This window comes from Cervus elaphus, chromosome 9 (assembly GCF_910594005.1).
Source record: "Cervus elaphus chromosome 9, mCerEla1.1, whole genome shotgun sequence".
Classification (NCBI taxonomy): domain Eukaryota; kingdom Metazoa; phylum Chordata; class Mammalia; order Artiodactyla; family Cervidae; genus Cervus; species Cervus elaphus.
In genome coordinates, this window is record NC_057823.1 from 66,556,975 (window position 1) to 66,581,606 (window position 24,632).

The 24,632-nt window shown below is 44.3% G+C and overlaps 1 protein-coding gene across 2 annotated transcripts in view; it reads left to right on the top strand.

Annotated features, from left to right (window-relative positions):
• The window catches only part of GALNT10 (polypeptide N-acetylgalactosaminyltransferase 10), a 215,968-nt gene that overhangs the window by 78,462 nt on the left and 112,874 nt on the right, over positions 1-24,632 (top strand). For both annotated transcript variants that reach the window (XM_043913369.1, XM_043913370.1), the window contains exons 2-3: positions 18,928-19,030; positions 21,921-22,059. In XM_043913369.1, coding sequence (XP_043769304.1) covers positions 18,928-19,030; positions 21,921-22,059 — 242 coding nt within the window. The remainder of the gene's footprint in view (positions 1-18,927; positions 19,031-21,920; positions 22,060-24,632) is intronic.

A 24,632-nucleotide genomic window follows, 5' to 3' on the forward strand; every position in this document is an offset into this window, starting at 1 on the left:
GTAAAGTGGTCCATTAACCAGAGTTATAAGAAGCTAGACTTCTAAAACTGTGTGCAGTCTTTGTATGAATAGAAGACAAAAAACAGAAAGATTTCTGGGCAACCTTTTCACCTTCACCAGACCATATTGTATTCATCCTTCAGTGCCTAGCCCCAATGCTTTCTGCAAAACTGCTCCCAGAACAATTATTTTGGGAGAACAATTCTTTTCCCAAATTGCAGTAGCAGTTTTTAGAATGAAATGATTTCAAATCTGGCCTTTGACATAGACAAAAACCATGTCTTTTATGATATTCCCTGAAGCACCTAACCCAAGGCCAACAAATAGTAGTTGCACAATAAATGATTATTAGATGAATGGATGGATGAGGAAATGGATGGCAGATGCTTCAGCAGTTGACTGAAGCTTTCTTTTAGCAGAATCTGATATTATCATAGACTTTTATTTCCTTCCTTCCAAATAAGCATGTCAACTTGAAATCTTTTGTAGCTGTTTCATGTCTACATGCTTTAAAGAAAAACCCAGAAAACTGATTGCAGAAGGGAGGAACCCTGTTGTGTTTTCCCGCATAAACCCTGTCACATTAGCATAGCATTTCAAACCGAGGTCCATGAATTCCCAAGGATATTGATCATTTCCTAGCTGGGGGTGGGGAGTTGGGGGAGGACTTCTCATCACATAAATTTGTGAAATGCTGGGTTAAACAGTTAGACAGCTTTCTTGTTTGTGAGTCTTCATAGAGTCTTTAATATGCTAATATACATCTAATGTATCTCCAAGAGAGCATTAGAATATGTAAGGATTGAAAATTGGAAGGATTACTTTTTGTGGGGGAGTCAGGGCAGGGATGCAGGGAGGAAGGAATTGTGATAATACATAACATAATATTTATCATTTTAACCATTTATAAAGGTACAGTTCAGTGGCATTAAATACACTCATGGTGCTGTGTAACCATTACTGCTACACCCAAAACTTTTCATCATCCCCAACAATAACTCCATTTATACAAGAACAACATTTCCCCCCTCCCTGCCCCCGAGTGGCACATTGCCTCTATTCTGCTTTCTGTCTCTGTCAGTTTGCCTATTCTAAGAAATGCACAACATCAGAGTTGTGAGTCAAGTTTTATCTGGGGCAAAATGAGGACTATAGACTGGGAGACAGCTTCTCAGATAGCTCTAAGAAACTGCTCCCAAGAGGTAGGGGGAAAGGGCAGTATATATGTGATTTTGGTGAAGGGGGAGAACATGCAATCAAGCACACATTTTTGCAGAAAGTTTCTGCTAATCTAGTGAAGAGGAACAGATGTCACTGCTAATGATTTTAGTGCTTTTCTAGATATGAAGAGATACAAGAATTAGGCTTGTAAAATCTTCTGAAAATATTTAACTATTTTCTGTTAACTATTTAACTGATCCATTCTGCCAGTTTTTCCTAGAGCACAGAGCACCTCATGGTCTCCTGATCACTACCTTGAACTCCTTTCAGGATGTGTTGAAGGTCAGTGGCCGCAATGGCTATTGACTTCATCCTTGAGGAGGCAGATGGCAAGTACCAATTTTTAGTTGGCACCTCATGTAAGTGGAATCATATAACATGTGTCCCTTTATCTATTGATGAAAACTTGACTTATTTCTACCTTTTGACTGTGGTGAACAATGCTGCTGTGAACGTTGGCACAACAATTACCTGCCTGAGTCTCTGCTTTCAGTTCTTTTGGATATATACCTAGGAGTGGAATTGCTAGGTCATATGATACTCTGTGTTTTCATTTTTGAGAAAGCCACCAAACTTTTCCACAGAGGCTACACCATTTTATGTTCCCTCTAGCAGCACATGAGGGTTCTAGTTTCTTTGTCAGCACTTATCTTCCGTTTTTTAAAAGTATAGCTCTCTTGGTAGTTGTAAAATGCTATCTCCTTGTGGTTTTGATTTGCATTTCCCTAGTAACTAATGATGTTGAGCTCTAAGAGTCTGTTATTCATTCTGAATATAAGTCCTTTATTAAATGCCTGTTTTGCAAATGTATTCTCCCAGTCCATGGTTTGCTCTTTGCAGAACAAAGACTTTTAATTGTAATGAATTTCAATTTACCCATCTTTGACACTGTTTGTATCCTATTTAAGAAAGCTTTGCCTTGCCTAAACTTAGGTCACTAAAATTTGCTCACATATTTTCATCTACAAATCTTGCAATTTGGCTCTTATATTTAGCTCTGTTATCCATTTTGAGTTGATTTTTGTGGATACTGTGAAGTAAGAATTGAGGTTTATTTTTTGGCAGATGAATATCTAATTTTTGCCACTATTTGTTGATAAGGTAATAGTTTCCCTGTTGAATTTCCTTAGCACTTTTGCTCGTAATCAGCTGATTATCTGTACTCTCCACTCCATTCCTATTGATCGCGTCTTTCCTTACTCTAGAATCACACTCTCTTGGTCACTGTAGCCCTTGCAATTAGGACATACTAAGTTCTCCAACTCTGTTCCTTTTTTTTTTTTTTTTTTTAATCTTTTGACCGTGCCATGTAGCATGTGGGATCTTAGTTCCCCGACCAGTTATCAAACCTGCACCCCCTACACTGGCAGCTCAGAGTCTGAACCACTGGACCACCAGGAAAGTCCCTGTTCCTTTTTTTCTAAATTATTTTTGACTATTCTTCTAGGTCCTTTGCGTGTCAGTTTTACAAAGATTGCATTGAGTGTCTAGATCAATTTTGAGATGATTGACACATTAAGAATATCAAGTCTTCTGATCCATAAACATGATATATGTCTCTGTTTATTTAGATCCTTGATTTCTTGGGGCTTCCCTGGTGGCTCAGATAGTAAAGAATCTGCCTGTGATGTAGGAGAACCAGGTTCGATCCCTGGGTTGGGGAGATCCCTGAAAAAGGGAATAGCTACCCACTTCAGTTTTCTTGCCTGGAGAACCCCATGGACAGAGGATCCTGGCAGGCTACAGTCCATGGAGTCGCAAAGAGTCGGACATGACTGAGCAGCTAGCACTTGATTTCTCTCAGCATTGTTTTGTAGTTTTCAGTGACAAGGTCTTGCATCGCTTTGTTAAATTTATCCCTTAAGTATTTAATATTTTGATGCCTTTGTAAATGATATTTTCATTTCCATTTCTTTTTCATTGCTGATACTTAGCAATACAATTGATTTTCATGTGACAGCATTGTATCCTTTGATATTGCTGAACTCCCTAGTTCTGTTGATCCTTTTATAGATTCCTCAGCAATTTTTTAGTATACATAATCATGTCATGGACAGATACTGTCAAAGAATGGAGACCTAAAAAGACAAGGGACCTGTCTGCTGTCTCACTATGCAAAGTTGGGGGTCTGCAACCTGGGTCATCTGGACCCTCTTTCATGGCCCTCTCCACCACATCCAGTTACTTCGCAGGAGTTCAGGCCTCAAGAGAAGAAGTTTGTCATTTAAGATTAGATTTGAATGAAGTTTTTTCCTCTCACTGGAGGTTTGCATTCCATGGCTGGTTTGGCAGTTCTGCTCCGTAAAACCCTCAGGAATGTAGGCTTTTTCCCCGCAAATAGCTTCATCATCCCTAGACTATGGACCTCCATCTCATGATCCTATATGGTGGCATTTGCATTCTAGATAGCACGGCGAAAGAATAAAGAGAAGAAAGGTACCCACCAGTGATTTCTTCAGGTGGATTCCATGAATGACTGCACAGCACCTGTGCTCACATCTCACTGGGTGGAACCCAGTCGGGTCACACCTAGCACAAGGATGTCTGGAAAATATCATCTTATTCTGAGCAATCATATTCCCAGCTGAAATTTCTGTCACTGTGGAAGAGAAGGGGAACAGCTGCTGGGGGATATACAGCAATTTCTGCCACAACCTAAAGGTTAGGAATCCAGAAAGGAAATAATCTGAAAATTATTGACAAAGAGTCAATCTAAGAAAGAATTGGAAAATTTTATTCCAGCCACATTTGAGGATTATAACCTGGGAAGAGCATCTCAGAAAGCTCTGAGAACTATTCTGCCAGTTAGAAATCAAGGCAGAGTTATATAAGTTTTTTTTAAACTGAAGGCTGTACATTGACAGTTTACATAATCCAGATCTCAGCAGCATCCTGGTAGATCATGTGACCTCTTGCAAAACCAAAAAGGAATGTTATCTTTTAAGGAGTTGTCTTACTAATGCTGGGAGGGTGTTGCTGTTTATGGTTGAGCAGGTATTCCTGCCCATGCTGGGGGTGGGGGTGGGGGGGATGTTGGTCCATGCATGTCCGGATACGCAGTGTGCAGTGTGGAGAAAGGGGAGCCCGAAGGGCAGAGATTTTTTGTGTTTAAATTTTTCTTGTCTTGCTGTAAAACATAAATTTCATTTCACAAAATGAAAAGAGGGAAAAGATGGAAGAGTTCAAAGTCGGTTGCATCTTTTACAAATTGTTTTAGGATCAGGTGAGCCAGCTGTCTTTAGTTTTACAGCCCATTAAGTTGACCTGAAGCCATTTAGTCAAATGATAAACTTAACCCTCAGAACCCCTTATGGTATTAAGTCTTTGTAACTATATTAGTTCCTGGAGGAGGAAGTAGCAACCCACTCCAGTATTTCTGCCTGGAAAATTCCATGGATAGAAGAGGCTGGTGGGCTACAGTCCACGGGTTGCAAAGAATCAGACACTAGTTGAGCACACACACAATTATATTAGACATGTAAAGCCTTTGACTGTGTGGATCACAATAAACTGTGGAAACTTCTGAAAGAGATGGGCATACCAGACCACCTGACCTGCCTCTTGAGAAACCTGTATGCAGGTCAGGAAGCAACAGTTAGAACTGGACATGGAACAACAGACTGGTTCCAAATAGGAAAAGGAGTACATCAAGGTTGTATATTGTCACCCTGCTTATTTAACTTATATGCAGAGTACACATGAGAAATGCTGGGCTGGAGGAAGCACAAGCTGGAATCGAGATTGCCGAGAGAAATATCAATAAGCTCAGATATGCAGATGACACCACCCTTATGGCAGAAAGTGAAGAAGAACTAGAGAGCCTCTTGATGAAAGTGAAAGAGGAGAGTGAAAAAGTTGGCTTAAAGCTCAACATTCAGAAAACTAAGATCATGGCATCCGATCCCATCACTTCATGGGAAATAGATGGGGAAACAGTGACAGACTTTTTCTGGGATCCAAAATCACTGCAGATGGTGATTGCAGCCATGAAATTAAAAGATGCTTACTCCTTGGAAGGAAAGTTATGACCAACCCAGACAGCATATTAAAAAGCAGAATTACTTTGCCAACAAAGGTCCGTCTAGTCAAGGCTATAGTTTTTCCAGTGGTCATGTATGGATGTGAGAGTTAGACTATAAAGAAAGCTGAGCACCAAAGAATTGATGCTTTTGAACTGTGGTGTTGGAGAAGACTCCTGAGAGTCCCTTGGACTGCAAGGAGATCCAACCAATCCATCCTAAAGGAGATCAGTCCTGGGTGTTCATTGGAAAGACTGATGTTGAAGCTGAAACTCCAATACTTTGGCCACCTGATGCGAAGAGCTGACTCATTTGAAAAGACCTCAATTCTGGGAAAGATTGAGGGCAGGAGGAGAAGGGGACGACAGAGAATGAGATGGTTGGATGGCATCATCGACTCGATGGACATGGGTTTGGGTAGACTCTGGGAGTTGGTGATGGACAGGGAGGCCTGGCGTGCTGCGGTTCATGGGGTCGCAAAGAGTCAGACACAACTGAGCGACTGAACTGAACTGAACTGAATCATGAATAACCTTCCTTCATCTAGAAAAGATAAAGCAAAAGATGTCTTCTCATTCATTCAGTCAACAAAAATTGTTATCTCCTATGCTCACAGACCCCACAGTTTGAGGAAAGATAAGCAATGATGACATAAGTACCTGAATGAATGTGAAATCACAAAGGGGAGATAAGGATGCTATAGGAACACACTCAGGGATTCGGAGCTAGTCAGGGAGGTCACAGAAGGTTTGCCTGAGGGTTTGGGTCCACTTCTGTAGGAGAATTTCTAATAATTTCATAGCAGAGTGGTGTGTTCTGAGAAAAGTAACCTTTGTGCCATTGTGGTTATAGCTTATGTACCCTGTCTGGGGCACTGTTTGTGCAAGAGATCCTTGTCTAAGAACAAGGATGCCAGAGTGAGAGTAGGATCGGGGTAGGGGAGGTGGGGTTACTGCTCAGGAAGTTTCAGAGTACTTTGCGGCTTAAATCCCACAAAGGATTTCTCAAAGAGAAATGGAGAAGACCAAGAGTTCAAAGGTTTCAGGATGTCAGGTGGAGGAGGCCAGGATCATAGTCCGGTCAGAGACTTACTTTCCTTATGGGCCAGGAAGGAGGCCAAAGAATTTGGGGAGCCCAGAAGGAATTTTCTAGTAAATGTAGTCATCTGTATGGAGGAAGAAAGCTTCCCGTCCTCTAAGCACCCAAGCCAATCTCAGGGCCCATCCATGTACCATGACAAAGAAAGGGTTACCGGGTCCAGTAGACCATCAGTGGAGGTAGCGTCTCATCTCCCACTCAGCAGTTAGATTCTGTGTGGCTGAAGAATGGCACAGGGGAAGGTCCTAGCAATTGTGGGTGAAAGGAGGGCAGTGCCAGAGGAAAGGACAGCCATCGAGCATCTTATGCTTCTCTGCTTCAAGCAGCAAGACAGCAAATAGCAAGCAGCAAACAGCAAGAGAGCCTGAAGAAATCAGCCTTCAGACTATAACCTACCAGGTGTACCTGGCAATTCACTCTTCCAGCTTACGATAGGCATGGTAGATGGGTCCCATCCTTTGGCCAATGTTGGTTGACTCATAAGGGCCACTTGGAGCACTGTGTTGAGAAGGATTCTCAGAGTCTGGGAACCATAAGGAAAAGTGTTGCTTCATCCTAGTGTAATTGTGAGGAGGAAATGGGATGATATATGTAAAAATGCTTTATAAATTGCAAAAGTGCTATCCAAATAATAACTAATAATGGTAGCTATGATTTTTAGTGCTTCCTAAATACCAAACACCGCCAAGAGCTTTACTTCTCACAATAACCTTTACAATAGATGCTGTTAATATCTAGCGTTTTACAGTCGAGGAGCCGCAGCTTGAAAAAACACTGTAATTTGCCTTAGGTCGCACAGCTAGTAAATGTAGAACCGTGACACAAGCCTCCATGTTTCTGACTCCAAAGCACGTTCTTTTATAGACTTTGTTTTGCTGTCTTTAAAATGTAGGGGATGGTGATGATTAATATTACTATTAATAGAACAGCTATTCTATTACTGGGAAAGATTGAGGGCAGGAGAAGGGGGCGACAGAGGATGAGATGGTTGGATGGCATCATTGAAACAATGGACATGAATCTGAGCAAACTCTGGGAGATAGTGAAGGACAGGGAAGCCTAGCATGCTGCAGTCCATGGGGTCTGCAAAGAGTTTGATACAACTTAGCGACTAAACAACATTCTTTTACTTGGGGACTCAGCCCTCATTCCCCAGCTAACGGGAATGTGTTTGCAGCCATTTTTCAATCCCTGGAAGGGTTAGAACTTGCCTTCTGTTCAGTTTACCAGTTTTGCCTTCCTTTCTCCTCACCCATCTCCATCCACTCTGCAGAGCAATGTAATGACCCTCTCTTATGCTGTACTCGCGGAGCCTCTGAGAAGAACACTTTTTAGAGGGCTGCCTGTGGTTGTTCAAGACCCCTGGTGAACAGGGCGCAGAAGAATTAATCACTTGTGTACATTGTGCTTTCCTGAGAGCCGACCATCCTCCCTGCATCTTTCCAAGTGCAAGGATGTGGGAAGCAGCAGGCCAGTGTGGAGTAGAAACTATTAGCTGCGATAATAACATGCATGGGGTGACTGGCAGTTTGCAGAACACTTTTCATACCGTTTTTCCTTTCCAAGACTCAGTTTTGCCATCTACAAAGTGGATGTAATAATAATAATACAGTAAAGTCTCATCTTTCAAAAGTCTCATCTTTCAAAAGTTCAGTTACTCAGTTGTGTCCGACTCTTTGCGACCCCATAGACTGCAGCACGCCAAGCCTCCCTGTCCGTTACCAACTTCTGAAGCTTGCTCAGACTCATGTCCATGGAGTCGGTGATGCCATCCAACCATCTTATACCCTGTTATCCCCTTCTCCTCCAGCCTTCAATCTTTCCCAGCATCAGGGTCTTTTCCAATGAGTCAGTTCTTCACATCAGGTGGCCAAAGTATTGGAGCTTCAACTTCAGCACCAGTCCTTCCAATGAATATTCAGGACTGATTTCCTTTAGGATTGATTGGTTTGATCTCCTTGCAGTCTAAGGGACTCTCAAGAGTCTTCTCTAACACCACAGTTCAAAACCATCAATTCTTCAGTGCTTAGCTTTCTTTATGGTCCAATTCTTACATCTATACATGACTACTGGAAAAGCCATAGCCTTGACTAGACGGACCTTTGTTGGCAACGTAACGTCTCAGCTTTTTAATATGCTGTCTAGGTTGGTCATAGCTTTTCTTCCAAGGAGTAAGCGTCTTTTAATTTCATGGCTTCAGTCACCATCTGCAGTGATTTTGGAGCCCCCAAAAATAAAGTCTGTCACTGTTTCCATTGCTTCCCTTCTGTTTGCCATGAAGTGATGGGATCGGATGCCATGATCTTAGTTTTGTGAATGTTGAGTTTTAAGCCAGCAAAGGGTTAGCTTTTAATAAACTCATCACTTAAGGTGGAAATAACATAAAATCAGAATCACCCTTGGCAATTGTCCGTAGCATATAAAGACAAACCACCTCTCAAAAGCCCAATTTAGGCAGTTTCTCCTACAGTTTTAAAACCGATATCTTTTTCTCTGGTTGAAGTCATCTTGGTGCCTTCTGAGGTAATGAAAATTCTTATTTCCCTAGAGTAGTTTCGCTCAGCAACTCTGTGCTCACAGTACCAGAGGCCAGAGAGAACTGGACCCCTGGGGACGCCATCTAGGGAACAGGCTTGCTGAGCAGGGGGACAGGAAGATGGTCAGCCTACCCAGTTAGAATTTCTTTCTCTTTTCTTTTGGACCATGTGTCACTGAATTCCTGAGGCTTTAAGTATATACATATATATATATATATACACACACACACACATGTACATACATACATACATATGTATATATATATATATATATATATATATATGATTCAGTTCCATTAGGTCTGATTTTCTGACTTGCTCTCTATGAACAGGATTAAAGCTTAAAAATAACATGTGATGAAGCAGACACCAGGCTGGGTGAGGAGCGATCTGTACTCAAGACCCCAGCTCAGCCCTACATGTATTCATGGTATGATGGGCCTATGGACCTTCAAGGTGAACTCATCACCCAAGTGTCCAAGTCTTTAGGCTTCATTTCTTTACTCCAGACTTGCAGGACCTTCATGACTCTTTTTTTGAAAAAAATACACATGTCCATCCCTGCTTCTACCTTCCTGCCTAAGCTGGCAGCATCTCTGCCTATGCCAGTGTGATGACAGTCTCCTCCCTGGGTGCCACCCTCTGCCTTTGCCTCCTTCTCCACTTGGCTGCTAGAGGGCTTTCCAAATGCACCCTGATCTTGCCACCTCCTTCTGCAAAATACTTAATTTCCAAATGCTTGTGGGGAAAGACAGAATCCTCCTTCCTGCCCACCTCTCATCCCCACCATTCCACTCTTTCTCTATGCAACACACACCCTGCTCTTCTTTTGGTCCCTGCTGTGTTTCATATTTGCCTGGCCACAGGGTCTCTGCACATCCACTGTATGAAATGTTCTGTTCTTCTCTCTCTGCTGAGTTAATCCTGCTTATACTCCATCCATTTCCTAAGGGAAGTCTTCCCTGACTTTGTGGTCTGGATAAGACCCTCCTTATCTGATCTGAAAGAAATGGACTCTCTTTGCACTGTATATCCTTCTTTTCTGCACAGGGCACTGTAGCTATTTAAATTTTTTTGTGGTTGTGGATTAAAGTCTGTATTCCCTGCGGCCCCACACACTACTGTAAGTTCTATGAGAGCAGGGCCCTTATCTGTCTTGCTCACAAATGTATTCTTTATGTGTAGCACAGAGCCTGGCATGTGCTTGTATTCATCAAACATTTAAGTAAATGGATGGATGGATGGGTGAGAGACCCAAATGAATATTATCAAATTATCAGAGTGTTGTTATTTGTTTTCCCAGCGATTAACCCTTTGGAAACTTCCTCTGAAGAACATGATACAAGTTGCAATATTTCTTTTAGAATGAAAGAGAAAAGTTACTGAAGGCTCCATGTGCCCTTTAGATAATAGGTATTATGAAGTATCTTGGCTCTTTTCTCTCTGCTATTTAAAAAGTCTTATAATGAGCTTTCACACCCTGCGTAGCAAATGACCTTTTCTAGAGCCATCGGTACAAAACAAAAGAGTGAATTAGATGGGTGGAATGCTTCTGCCCTTGGGAGTACAGGATCAGCCTTTTAAACACCATGGTTCCTGTTTGTGAATGACCTTGCCCTCTTAGGGAATGGGGCCCCATCCAGATTTCAGATTCCGACATCCTGGTGTTATGACCACAGGGTTATTGGAGCCAGGAAAATTGACATACCTGATTACTGGGTGGAACAGCAGGATCGCCTGACATGGCCAACTTGATCTTGTGGTTGCAGTTATAGTGTCTCCATCCATTCATAAACAGCACCCTTTTGGGGTGATTGCTTTCTCATACTTCCTGGTCCTTGTTGTAGTGAAAGGTGGATTTTCTCAGAACAGCAGCTACTAGGTAAGGGCTGGGGCTAGGTCAGCTCATTTCAGTCTGTCTTGTGGAATGTCCAAGAGGGGTCCTCAGCCTACAGTGAGGGTACATTTCCTCTGAAAACAAAATCATCTTTCTCTATGCATTTCTCCCAGGTAGAGAGGGATTCTGAGATTAACAGGTGGATAGATAGTAGCATATTTTATTATTGTTCCTTGCTCAAAGACCTTTTGTGGCTCCCATCTGCCAAAGAGCTCATATGTAAGGCCCTCAGATTCTGGTCCAGACTAACCCTAACTCTGACTCTCTTTTTTCCTGACTCTCATATCCCACTCCCACCAGCCAAATCAGGCTCCTTGCCATTAAGGAAACAGGCCCCTTGCTTTCTAACCTCCATCTCTGCACATGCTTTCCCTCCAGCTGGACTCTGTCCTCCCACTGCTACTAGTCAGACTCTTACTCACCCTATTAGGCCACTTTCAATTTTTGCAGGAATTTTTCTCTGATGGTCTTAGATGGAATTTAACCTTTGGCTCCTGTAAATACCTATAGAATTCATCTCTACAATTTGGAGGGCACTCACATGACAGTGCTGTGTGCTTTTTCCTTTCTTGTATCCATCCTTTTTGTTGAGGCTAAGAATGATCCTATTTCTCTTTATTTCCCCCACAGTTCTTTGGACATAAGTGAAAGGAAGAAAGAAAGTGAAGTCGCTCAGTCATGTCCGACTCTTTGCGACCCCATGGACTATAGCCCCCAGGCTCCTCTGTCCATGGGATTTTCCAGGCATGAATACCGGAGTGGGTTGCTATTTCCTTCTCCAGGGGAATCTTCCCGACCCAGGGATTGAACCCGGGTCTCCCGCATTGTAGGTAGATGCTTTACTGTCAGAGCTCCCAGGGAAGCCCTCTTTGGACATAGAAGGTCCTTAATTCTTCGATGGAGTCATCCTATTTTATGAGATGAATGAAGAAATAAAAACAATTCAGCTTATGTCCTCAAGACTCATGAAGAAAGTACATTTATCCAGTTGTCCGAACACCCTTGCTTAGAGTCAGTTTATGCTTTTAGATAAATGAAGTCCTACCTGGCCCTCTTTGAAGGATAATCTTGAAGGCAACCTTGAAGAGAATGCTCTGCTGTATGTGTGTGTGTGTGTGTGTGTGTGAAGGTTATTAGAATAATCTACTTAGCAGATAAACAAATGTTTGGAATTATACAGAATCATTTAAGCCTCAGAGCAAAATCATTCCAGCGCCTTTGTAGGGTTATTTGAGAAGGAGGTTGCAAGCAAGGAAACTGTCCTAAAATTTGCAGCAGAATCTAATCCATTATAGTCCTCAGACCCTGGATGAAGCAGATGCCCTGCTCAGTTTTTCTTTCAGCATTGCAGTTTTTGAGCACACAGCTCTTTTTCCATTGTTTTGAAGACACCAACCAGCTGGGCCAGAGACATAAGCGTCCTCTCTGAGCAGGAGTTGCCGAGTCTGCAGGGTCAGGATTAGAGTATGTGCTTTAACAGACCTTTCTCCTTGGGCAAGATACACTTGGCTCACTTCACCACCTTTCTTCCCACCCTCCAAAGGATGCCAGGCACACTAAGTAGTGATTAAACAAAAGATTAAAATTCCATTTGTGTGTGTGTGTGTGACTGTTTGAACACTAATCGATTCTTTCAGTGGAATGTTAAGTAAAAGCACGCAGCTACCAGAAGCAGTTATTTAGAGCAGCCAGTCAAAATCCAGTTCCAATTTATTGTTTAATGTGATTTCCACAATCATTCTGCGAGCCTCCTCCACACACTCTCCCTCACCGTCCTTGCCCTCTGCTCCTTCCCAACCCTTCTGCTTCCCATAGCAAAAGGACATCTAGAAATAGCGGGGAAGGAAAGTAGCAGAAGATGGTTGCTGAAGGAAAATAATCACAGCTTTTATAGACAAACCTGTGAGTCTGTAGAATTAAAATTGCCTCTGGACTGAAATCCAGACTACCTTTTTGCATAACATTAAGTGATGGCATTGCATAAGAATCGCTCTCTTTTAAGAAACACTGTTAGTGTTTTTTTTTCTGGTTGTGAAAGGTCTGTGGCATTTGTTTCTGTTGTAGAATGGCACTATTAACTAAGAACTTTCTTCTTTCCTCAAGAACAGTGAGTTTCCACATGGACACATGACCTCCTGTTAATGAGGAAATTCTCTAAATCCTGTTATCAGCAGTAGCCAGTTGAATTGGCTCAGGTGTTCAATAGGTTTCCTCTGCAGGGCTCACAGTTTTATTATTAGATTCCCATCCCTGTCCTTTCTCCCCCAGACATGGCCATCACATATCCCAGATCATGAACTTTCTCCAGAAATAACCTATTAACAGTTCCACTCCTTTACTGAGGGGACCTAAGTTTATGCCAGATACTGAGCTTGATGTGTTATGTGGATGAACTCAGTTCATACTGTCAACAACCTGCACTTTATTCTGATAGTTCTCCCTATTAACCAGTCCAGGAAACTGGGGTCCATCTGCCCAGGGAGTAAAACCTAGGTTTTTCCAACTCTGGAGTCAGAATGCTCTGAGTCATCCAACTAGACTTCCTGCCCCATTGATGAGCAATCATTCATGCAGTCATACACCTGATACTTACTGAAGGCCTAGGTATTGACCTAGGAAAACACAGTGACAAATCAAAACAGACATGCCCCTGCCTTCAGAGAGCTCACAGTCTAACCCATGGAGAGAACAGCCAGATTTGGTTTGATCTTTGGGGCTGACAAACTGTGGGGTTTTGGGCAACTCTGTTCCACTCTGTTAGCCTCAGGTTTCATAACTGTGAGTGAGACAGCTGGATTTTGGCAAGTGGTTTTCCACCGTTACTGTGAATTACATGGAGATATGTTTAAAGATCCATTGCTTCCTGACCTCCTATACCCAGATACTTTGATTTCATAGGTTTATGGTGGGGTCCAGGAAATTTTATATATAATGAGGGCTCAGGTCTCCAAAGAACCATCCTTTGAGAGCAGCTGATCTGGTTATAAACCCATTAGCACCTGCACGGGATCTGCGTTGTCACACCTGTGTTCACAGTGCTTACCACAGTGCCTGGCACAGAGTAGATCTTGATAAATATTTAGCTATTTGGAATGATCTATCTGTGGGGTTTCTATGGGTGGATGTCAGAGATTTCTGATCACAGTTTTCATTAAGGTTTCTGGATATGATTCTAAGGGCCTCCTGGGCTCTGAATACTCAGTGGTTTTAGGATTGAAACCAACTCCTTCTTTGACCAATAGCTTAGACCTATTATAGGAAATCTTTTTAACATGTATAGTGAAAAAAAAGGGGGGGGGGGGGCTTCCCTGGTAGCTCAGCTGGTAAAGAATCCGCCTGCAATGCAGGAGACCCTGGTTCGATTCCTGGATTGGGAAGATCTGCTGGAGAAAGGATAGGCTACCCATTCCAGTATTCTTGGGCTTCCCTGGTGGCTCAGCTGGTAAAGAATCCACCTGCAATGCGGGAGACCAGGGTTTGATCCCTGGGTTGGGAAGATCCACTGGAGAAGCGAAAGGCTACTCACTCCAGTATTGTGGCCTGGAGAATTCCATGGACTTCATAGCTCATGGAGTCTCAAAGAGTCGGACATGGCTGAGCAACTTTCACTTTCACTTTTCTTTCACATATAGTAAAATCTGAGTCCTATATCAAGATGATTTGATCAGATGTCAATTTATAGTAGATCCTTAAAATCCGAAGGCTACCCACATTCTGTGTGTAAATTCTGAATGTGCTTCTAATACAGTTTGTGATTTTCTTGGTTCACTTGAAAGTACTTTTTGGGCAAGTGGTGGTGTCTTTATTTTCCAGGTAGGAAAATGAAACTTGTCCAAGACCACACTGCAAGCTCTCTCCACTAAAATCCAGCGTGGGAATCAAAGAACATGCCTTTTCTCTTCTGGCCTACTTATGTGCCCTTGGTTGGGTAATTTGGTCTCTTTGGACCTCAGTTTTCCCAACTGTAAGATAGAAAAAAGGTGGACTTACTGTTTCTGAGAGGCTGCATTGCTTGGATACTTGAAAACCTCCTTGTAACTATGTGTTTAACTTGCCGAAGTCCCTGTGTTGGCAAGCTCCAAAGTCCTCTTAATTTAGAGAGGTAAAAACTAATGCTTCCCTGGTGACTCAACCAGCAAAAAATCCACCTATAATGCAGGAGACCCGGGTTCAATCCCTGAGTCTGGAAGATCCCCTGGAGAAGTGAATGGCAACCCTGTCCAGTATTCTTGCCTGGAGAATTGCATGGACAGAAGAGCCTGGCAGGCTACAGTCCCTAGGGCTGCAAAGTGTCAGACATGACTGAGTGACTGGCACTTATCATCTAAGAACTGAGACCACCTAAACCAGGCCATCTCTGGAGATCATTCCAGAGGGGCATGCGTCATTAAGGCAAAGGCAGTGAGGTGGCAGAAGCTGTTAAGCACGAAACGCCCAGAATTTTGGAACCTTAATTCTGTACCCTGTCAGTTCAGCAGTTCACTGTTCATTCTGAGAGTGAGATTCAGGGGAGTTGATCTCTGTGCAGTCACAGCTGTAAGATTCAGCCCCGTACCCCGTTCCCAAGAAAGTGAAAAGACTTCCACAAACATAAAGATGAGACAGTGTCCTTTCCAAAATCTTAGACTCTTGAAATGTCTTTGTAAAGGTTACCTCATCCTTGCTACTCAAAATGTTTTTCGGGGATCAGCAGCATCTAGGAGCTTGTTAGAAATGCGGAGTCTCAGGCCCAGCCCAGACCTCGTGTATAAGAATCCATGTTTAACAAGATACTCCTGTGATTATATTGCACAGGAAAATTTGAGAAGTGCTAGCCCTAACTCCAATACTTTGGCCACCTGATGAGAATAACTGACTCATTGGAAAAGACCCTGATACTGGGAAAGATTGAAGGCAGGAGGAGAAGGGGATGACAGAGGATGAGATGGTTAGATGGTATCATCAAACTCTGTGAACATGAGTTTGAGTAAACTCCAGGAGTTGGTGACGGACAGGGAAGCCTGGCGTGCTGCAGTCCTTGGGGTCATCAGACATGACTGAGCAACTGAAGTGAACTGATCCCTAGCTATCCCCTCCTTCACATCCTGATGAACAAGCGGGCATCTTGTTCTTGGCCTCCCCTAACATCTTCTTCCAAGTGGGCCTGTTTCATCTTAAGACCAGCCCACCTTTCTCCATTTTCAGCTAACCCCTCAGGCATTCAGTAACTTCTGCCCTTGGCTCTCACACTAGCCTCAGGGCCTCACAGAACAAGATAAACCCTCCTGTGTTTCCCAAGGCTTCTCATCTCCAAGTCCTCATAGAACACACTTTCTAATCTTCCTCATGCATATCTGTATATGGAAGCCCATTGCAAACTCCCTGGGGCCTAGAAAATAACAGAAATGAGAGACAGAGCCGGGTCACATCACAGAGTCTTTGTGACCCCATGAACTGTATGTAGCCCAACCACCAGGCTCCTGTGTCTATAGAATTTTCTAGGCAAGAATACTAAAGTGGGTTGCCATTTCCTCCAGGGGATCTTCGCGACCCAGAAATGGAACTCACTTCTCCTACTTTGGCAGGCGAATTCTTTACCACTGAGCCCCCTGGGAAGCCCTATTTCCACCCCCTACACACACTGGCAGTTTAAAAAAAATCCTCAAAAACCACCAGATTGTGTTTGCCAGTGACCACGTCTAAGGTTTTTTGTGACCTTCAATGATGAATATCTGCTCAACTAGGATACAATAGCCCAGGTATGGTTTGACCAGCGCAGGCCAGGCAGGCTTATGATGTCCTGAATTCTAGACCAGTAGTTCTCAAATGGGAGTGTGCACCAGAATCTCTTGGAGAACTTGTTAAAAACCTAAGTCTCTAGGCCCCACACCTGGTTTCTGCTGCTGCTTCCTGGATGGGGCTCATTTCTGACGAGTTCCCAGATGCTGTGAGAGCTGCTGGTTCACACTGTAAGAACCACTTTAGATTGGTTCCTCCTATTAAGATAGCCTGGGTTTGTAGAACCTCTTTCGTTCCACCAGTGACCTAACATAGTCAATGAAGTTCTCAGTCTTTGGGTAGCAGAAAAGGGAAAAAGAATTGGAGGGAGGGCTGGAGGAAAGATTGCTAACCAACCCTGACTGACCAAAGATTGACCAACCAATCCTGACGTCTAGAGGTAGAGTGCTTAACTTGGGCATATCCCTGTCCCATTCCAAGACTTAGTTTTCCTGTTTGTGAAATAGGGCAGTGGCCCCAGATCAGTTTTTGAGTTTATATGTTTGCTTGTGTGGAGATTTGATGGTCAGTTTGTTTTTAGCAGAGGACCTTTAGAAATGAAATCTCACATAGAACCCTGGTATAGAAAACAGACAGATGCATTGCTGGTCTGACTGAAGTGCAGGGGTCAAGCTCTTACTGTCAGTCTCCACCTTCTCAAGGCAGCACTGAGATGTCTTCTGCAGAAATACAGCTCAATACAGTTGAAACCCCCTGAAGGAACTTCCCACTCAGCTCCTGTGATTTCTAAGACCCTGAGAACTGTTTGCAGGCACGTGACCTTTGTTTTTGCAGTTTTCTTTCCCTCTCTGACCACGACATGTGGCATGTCCACTTTCAGAATTTTCTTCCTGCAAGTCAGATAGGTCTGCAGGAGAGGGAGTGCTGAGGATTATTATCATTAGAGCTGTTGTAGGGATACTGAACCCTTGTGGAAAATGTGCTAATGCGAGGATCAGCCAGGGACTTAATAAACAGGCATGAGGATGATTTTATCCCAGTGGCTCTTGTTAGTGCTAATGTTCCAGCACACCACGCGTTCAGGGCCTCCGTAGGTAATTATACAGGAAATACTACTAGTGGATCCTGCACGCCACAGTGGCATGAGCAGGTTTGCGGGCTTTTTAAAGGGCAAGGCCATGGGGAAAGCTGCTCTCATCTAGGTGAACACAGAAGATACAAACAGCGGTGTGGAGCAGTGTCACCTTGGAAAGACTCTTACTGAGCCCTGGGGCCTGACTCTTGGCATGGGAAAGCATCCGGCACCTTTTGATGACCCCAGACGCTGGAATGGAGCCTCTGGGAAACTGCTTCCTTAAACAGGCACACCAGGACAGACTGCCCTCCTGGAACTGACATAATAAATGTCTTCAGCTCCAGCCTCTGGGGACTGCTCTCCTGTGTATTCCTGTTTTCTTTCAGTCGTGCGAGCGCTTGTTCAGACCTTCCATACACATCTGCCAGCTGCTCCCCCTCTCTGGGCCCGGGCCTTCTTTGGGACTGCAGAGATGACTGTGACCCAGCTCCTCTTCCTGTGCTCCGAGCTCCTTGAGCCCAGCCCACTCTGCCATGCTCCACCCGCCCAGGGTGTGCGCTCTGCCTGCCTCGCATTTCAGCTTATCTGAAGTCCAGCCCAAAGGCCCCCGTGAACCCTTCCCCAGTTCTCCCAGGCGGAAGTGAAGTCCTCTAGCTCTTTCTCGGAACCTCTCACCCCAGGTTCATTTCCTCTGCCTCATCCGGTGCAGAGCCACTAGGCAGCGGTGGCTCTTAAGCACTTGGAAGGAGGCTGAACTGAGATGCCCACAAGTGTGACATATACACTGGATTCGAAGACTCAGTACACACACAAAAAGAAACATAGACTTAACCTCAACATTTGCTTCCACCGCCTGTTGAATTGATCTTACTTAAGATCAGTGGTCCCCAACCTTTTTGGCACCAGGGAACAATTTCATGGAAGACAGTTCTGCCACAGTTTTGGGAACCCCTGCTTTCGATGGAGTATATGGAGCTAAATGAAATACATTATCAAAACTCACTTCACCTGGTTTAAAAAAAATAAAGTTACACATGTGGCCCATCTTGGTAGCTTACATTATATTTCTGTCAGACAGCGTCATACTTACCGCTTTCTCTCTTCTGTAAAAGGAGTGTCTGTCCATCGGCGTTCTCTCCCACAGGTTTATAAGTTCCAGGAGGGTGGGCACTGTGTGTCATCTTTGTGAACTTTGCACACCTGGCTGGCCAGGTGAGCAGGAGTATCCAAGTTCTGAGGGAATTAATGAATGAACCACTGATGGCAGACATTCATCCCTTAGGCCGTGTACTCGCTGGGTTTCTTTGTTATTAAACTTATTTTCCCTTTTCTTCTTTTTCATAGTTTTTGTCTTTTTTTAAGGGCTCACACAGTCAACCAAAGAAGAGCTTTTTCTTTGGAGACAGGCAGAAACTGAAGGACTGGCACGACAAAGAAGCCATCAAGAGGGATGCTCAGCGTGTAGGTACGAAGGGCCGGGCGTCCACGGGTGGGTCCCCTGGAGAGTGCTTGCACATGTGCATGTGTGTGTATGTGTTTTATGGGGGCATCTGGACCTCCTGTTGACCCCCTGTCCATTTGCCATTATCCCTTCCCCTGGTTTCCGGCGCCAGCCCTCTCCCCTCCTTCACCTGTTAGCTGACCCCTTTCTCCATTCACATCATCAGATCCACTGCTTTCAGGCCTTTGCCCTGAAACCTCTATGGTGATAAAAAATGTCTCCCTCCTAGAAGATACGTTACCACTAAAATGAGGAGCAGTAATAATAAGAACCCACATTTACTGAACACCAACAGCGAAAAGGCCCACGATCCACACTTTGCACGTTTTCTTGATGAAACCCCTAACCAACCTTTGTAGCTCATTTGATGAGAAGGAACCTGGAGCTCAGAGAGGTGGGGTAATTTACCTGCAGACACACAGTGAGAAAGAGGCAGGCTTACTTGAACCCAGGTCTGGAGGGCTGAGTTGATCCCTCCCCAGCATCACAGTCACAAGGCTGAGTGAAACTCGTGGGCTTCTGCTGAAGCTTTCTTCACCTGATGAGCCTTTCGAACAGCTCCTGCTCCACTGCAGAGTTGGAATGAGTGAGGTATGCAGAAATCATGTGGAGAGTCATCTCCAAAGGGCCTGCCTAGGAGCCAGGAGAGCAGCTCTGACGCCACCTACCAGCCATCTGACCCTCAGATGAATTCCAGACTCCTGGAGCCTCGGTTTCCCCTCTGTCCTCAGGGCTCATGCTTCCTACGTTGATAACCAAAGGGTATTGTTGTGAAGATGACAAAGTATAGCTTTACAATACTGAAAAGAAATATAAGGGGTTTGTGTTTTATTCATTTTTATATCAGAGGTACCCAGCACTATTGATTTTCTTTCTTAAAATGTTACACTGTGACAAAACCAGATTACAAGAAGCTCTGAATAGAGCTGACATAGTAACTGATGGTCAGGGAAATCAAAAGACACATCTGCCAGTGATTTAGAATGAAGGGTTGGAATGCTGCTTAGATTAAGAAAGGAAACATTTGATTTCCCAGGCACTTATACCAGAATTATTAGAACATTGGGCTCACTAGCCAGAAAAGAGTAAGCAGTGGTGACATTATTAAGAATAATAGTAACCAGCCCAAGTTGAACACTCACTGTGTGCCGGGCGTCTTGCCCTGCATTCCCCCCTTAATCATCACACTGAACCTTTTCATCCCAATGAACTCTAAGGGAAAAACCCAAGACACAGAAAAGCTGAAGGCACTTCCAAGATGACAGCCAGGAGCAGCAGGGCTGGGCTTCAAACTCCCCTCTGTGCAGCTCCAGGGCCTGAACTCAGAATCACTCCCCTGCACTGCCCCCTCCACCAGAGCTTGCCTCCCTGCCCAAACAGATGCTTCTGCCCTTCTTTGTCTGCCTGCAGCATTTGTGTCCCTTGTGGGATCATGCTGGGCACTGGCCAGCAATGTCTTCTCCCAGAACCATGCAAGTTACAGGCAGCAGAATCCTCTCCATCGTCGGGCTGGATCAGAGCAGGCACCGCCCCGGGCTCCACCTCTCTACTTGCACCTTCTCATCACGCTGATGTTGACAGCATTTACTTTGCAAAGTAAACGGGGTGTTGCTCAGGCCACGGGCTCCAAAAGATGAGATGATTTTCAGTTAGCTGATTCTGTTACCATTTCTTCCATTCTGTCGCCAATGGCAGGCGCTTGGTCTATTATTGCAGGGGTTGGGGGGACATCAGCACGTACCATCTGCCCCCCGGAAGCCCAGAGGGTAATTTCCGGGAGCATCAGGGACTCTTTCCGCAGATGGCTGGTACAGAGAAAGGAAAGCTGGCACTGGATCCGCCCAGAGCCCTGACTAAGCCACACTTTTCAGGCAGTTCAGGCTTAGGCAAGGCAGATCGTCATTAGTTTGCTGGCTTTAAAAAAAAATCAAAGCATCTTTGATCATTTGTGGCAATTTTGATTTACATGTAAAGTTCGAGTCTCCTGGAGAGGAATCACAGTGTTTCCTCACATGGTTAATAGGGTTTATCTTTACAGAAAGCTCTCAGGTATGCAGCCTCTCATTTGACTGTCTCAGGATGTTGTGGGTACCAGCCAGGAACAAGCTACAGTTCACAGAGCTAGTGTGACTGGCCCAAGGTGGGTCAGCTCCTAGGCAGGTGACCTGGCCTCCCATCCAGGTGGGCGGACTTCAGGGTCAGGGATGTTTGGGGCTCCTGGCAGAGGGCGGGGGAAGCATGGGCATTGGAGCCCAGAGACCTATTTTTATAACCTTTCTGAGTCCTGGTTTTTCTTTTTTATTGCATAATTTTATTTTCTGTTATTTTTGGCTGCACTGGGTCCTTGTTGCCACACTGGACCTCTCCAGCTGTGGCGAGTGGGGCTACCCTCCAGTGGCAGTGAGTGGGCTTCTCGTTGTGGTGGCTTCTCCTGCTGTGGAGCCCTGGCTCTAGAGCACGCTGACTTTAGCAGTAGTGGCACGCAGGTCCAGTCACCCCATGACATGTGGGACCCTCCTGGACCAGGAATCAAACCTGTGACCCCTGCGTTTGCGGGCGGACTCCTCACCACTGGGCCACCAGGGAAGTCCCAAGTCCCGGCTTTTCTCTCTGTAGAAAGAGGGCTCACATGTCCACCCTGACAGCCTGTTGTGGAGGTTACAGGAGGACAGAGCTGCAGTGCGTGACACAGCCGTGCCTGAGTCTCACTCCCTTCCTCTCTTTAGCCCTGCAGATTCTGGAGAAACACTCTGTATCAAGTGTAAGGACTTTTCTTGGTGATTTAAGCACGTTTTTCCTCTTCCCTTTCCCACTGCATTTAATTGGCAACCCTGATTTTGCTCTTTGCTCCTAGGAGACGGAGAACAAGGGAGGCCCTTCCCATTGACCTATGCTGAGCGAGTGGACCAGGCGTACCGAGAAAATGGATTTAACATTTACGTCAGCGATAAAATCTCCCTGAATCGCTCTCTCCCTGACATTCGGCACCCAAAGTGAGTATAACTTCTCTCATCTTCTGGGATCTAAGGATTTTTGCCCTTGACTCTCGTTGAGGATTAAAGAAACAGGTACATAAAGCACTGCTGGAGGAGATTCCCTCTGTTATCCAGGGCCTTTGTGCACAGGTTCCTGGGAGCAGATTCTCCTAGAATTTAGAGCTGGTGTGGCCAAGGGACGGTATTGTTTCCCCTAAAGAGTTGGTCTCCTTCCTCTATTCATGCGGTGGAAACCAGGATCTCTGTATTTTCTCTCTGGACTCTGGCCCACAGGGAAGTCCAGACCTCAAGTTGCAAGACAATTGCAACAACAGTTTCAGCGCTCCCTTGCTCCACCTTCTGTGTGTGACATTTTTATTTCTTTTTTTTTTTAACTCTTTATTTTAGCTATCTTATGCACCTTTATGTCTGTGTCTCGGTTATAAGCTATCCCAAATCATTTTGAGAGTGTACATGTCATCATGATTATAAGGATAACAGTGACCGCTAACTTTGTTTGAACACGTAGTGTGTGTCCAAGCACTTTATGTCATGTCCGTTCCCTGCAGTGTAGGCCCCGTGATGATGCCCATGTTTACAGATGAGGAAACTGAAGCTTAAAGGGGTACTGCAACTCATGTAGTGCCACACAGTGACTAAGAAGCTGGGTCCGTTCTTGAGCTCCAGTTCTACCAAAAACTCTACTCTGGATCTTAAGCCATCCTGCCTTTCACTTTTGCGAGGAGTATTGTGGTGGTCATGGTGACTTTCTAATAGAGCAGTATGTCTTAAAGTTGCTGTGCTTCAGAATCATGTGAAGGGCTATTAGTTGGAACACAAGATGTTGAGCCTCAACCCCATACTTCCTGATCCAATAGATCTGGGTGGGAGCCCAAGAACTTCATTAGTAGTAAGCTCCCATGTGGTGTTCATGGGGTCCACACCTTGGGATCCACTGCTAGCAGATTTCAGAATTACGTCCAAGACAAAAAGAGACTCACAGACTTGGAGGATGAACTTATGGTTGCCAGGAGGGAAGGACGGGGAAAAGGGATAGTTAAGGAGTTTGGGATGGACTTGTACACGCTGCTGTATTTAAAATGGATAACAATAAGTTATCCTACTTATTAACCTACCTACTTATTAACCAACCTACTCTATAGCACAGGGAACTCTGCTGAATGTTATATGGCACCCTGGGTGGAAGAGGAGTTTGGGGGAGAATCGATACATGTATATGTATGGCTGAGTCATTTCGCCGTTCACCTGAAACTATCACAACATTGTTAATCGGCTGTATCCGATTAAAAAATTAAAAAAAACTTTTTTAAGTTTATTTTTTTCGTGAAGGCAGTTATGAGGAACAGTGGAGCAGAAACTGCTTTGCTCAGGGGCTACAAAATTAGAGGCCAGGGAAAGATAGTAACAGCTAACACTTATTAGATACTTACTGTATGCCAGGCCTTGTTCTCAGCCAGTGGTTCTCAAAGTGTGGTTCCCAGGCCAGCAGAGCTTGTTAGACATGCAAATTTCTGGATCCTAGCCCAGGTTTACTGAATCAAAAGCTCTGCGTAGGGGCTCAGCCATCAGTGTTTTAACAAGCCCTCCAGGTGATTCTGATGCAAAGCTCAAGTTTTATATATACATTCTTTTTTTAATATCCTTTTCCTTTGTGGCTTATCACAGGGTATTGAATATAGTCCCCTGTGCTGTACATTAGGACCTGTTGTTATCCATTCTAAATGTAATAGTCTCCATCTACCAACTCTAGAACCAATGGTACTTTAAGTACGTTAATTCAGCCAAACCTTCCCAAAACCCTGGGAGATGGAATGAGGTCCAAAGAGTTAAATAATTAGTATTAGATGACATAGCTAGTAAGAGGTAGTGCCAGAATTTGCATGCAGAGAGTCTGACCTAGAATCTGAGTCATTAGGCCTTTCCACCACTACGAGCTCAATTGGTAGAGTATAATAATAAAGAATCTTGGTAGCATGTTTGGCTACCTAAAAATGCTTTTTGGCCCCTTACTTCTTTCAGTCCCTGCAGCATTACTTTAGGGTTGGTATTATTATTATCATCTCCACCGTATAGATGAGGAAAGCACACAACTATGAATTTTCACGCAAAGGTGTGCTGCTTGCCCAGACCTGTGGATTTCTTACAGTGAGGGGAGGGAGGGAGGGGCCTTGCAGGGCTTGCCCGAGGGGTTGCAATTTGTTTCATGGTCTTCACTATCAGGCCTGGGATTTTTTTCATCTAAGTCTGAAAATGTAGTTCAGATATTTCGGATGTTGCTGGATTTAGAACTGTGACCTGACTCCAAAGGTCAGAAACTCAATTTATATGTTTAGCCCCTTGCAGAGTTCAGTTTCTGCACTAATTTCATCTTTCTAAGTCTAGGAAAGTTCATATGGGAGCATTATACTCTCACTTCAGCCACTGCTCTGTGGTTCTGTAGACTCTCAACTTTGGCTGTACCTGGGGTGGTTTTAAAAATTATAAAAGCCGGTGCCCCACCCCAACCACTGGAGTCTGAATTTCTGGAGGTATAGCCTGGGTCTCAGGATTTTCTAAAATCTCAGGATGCG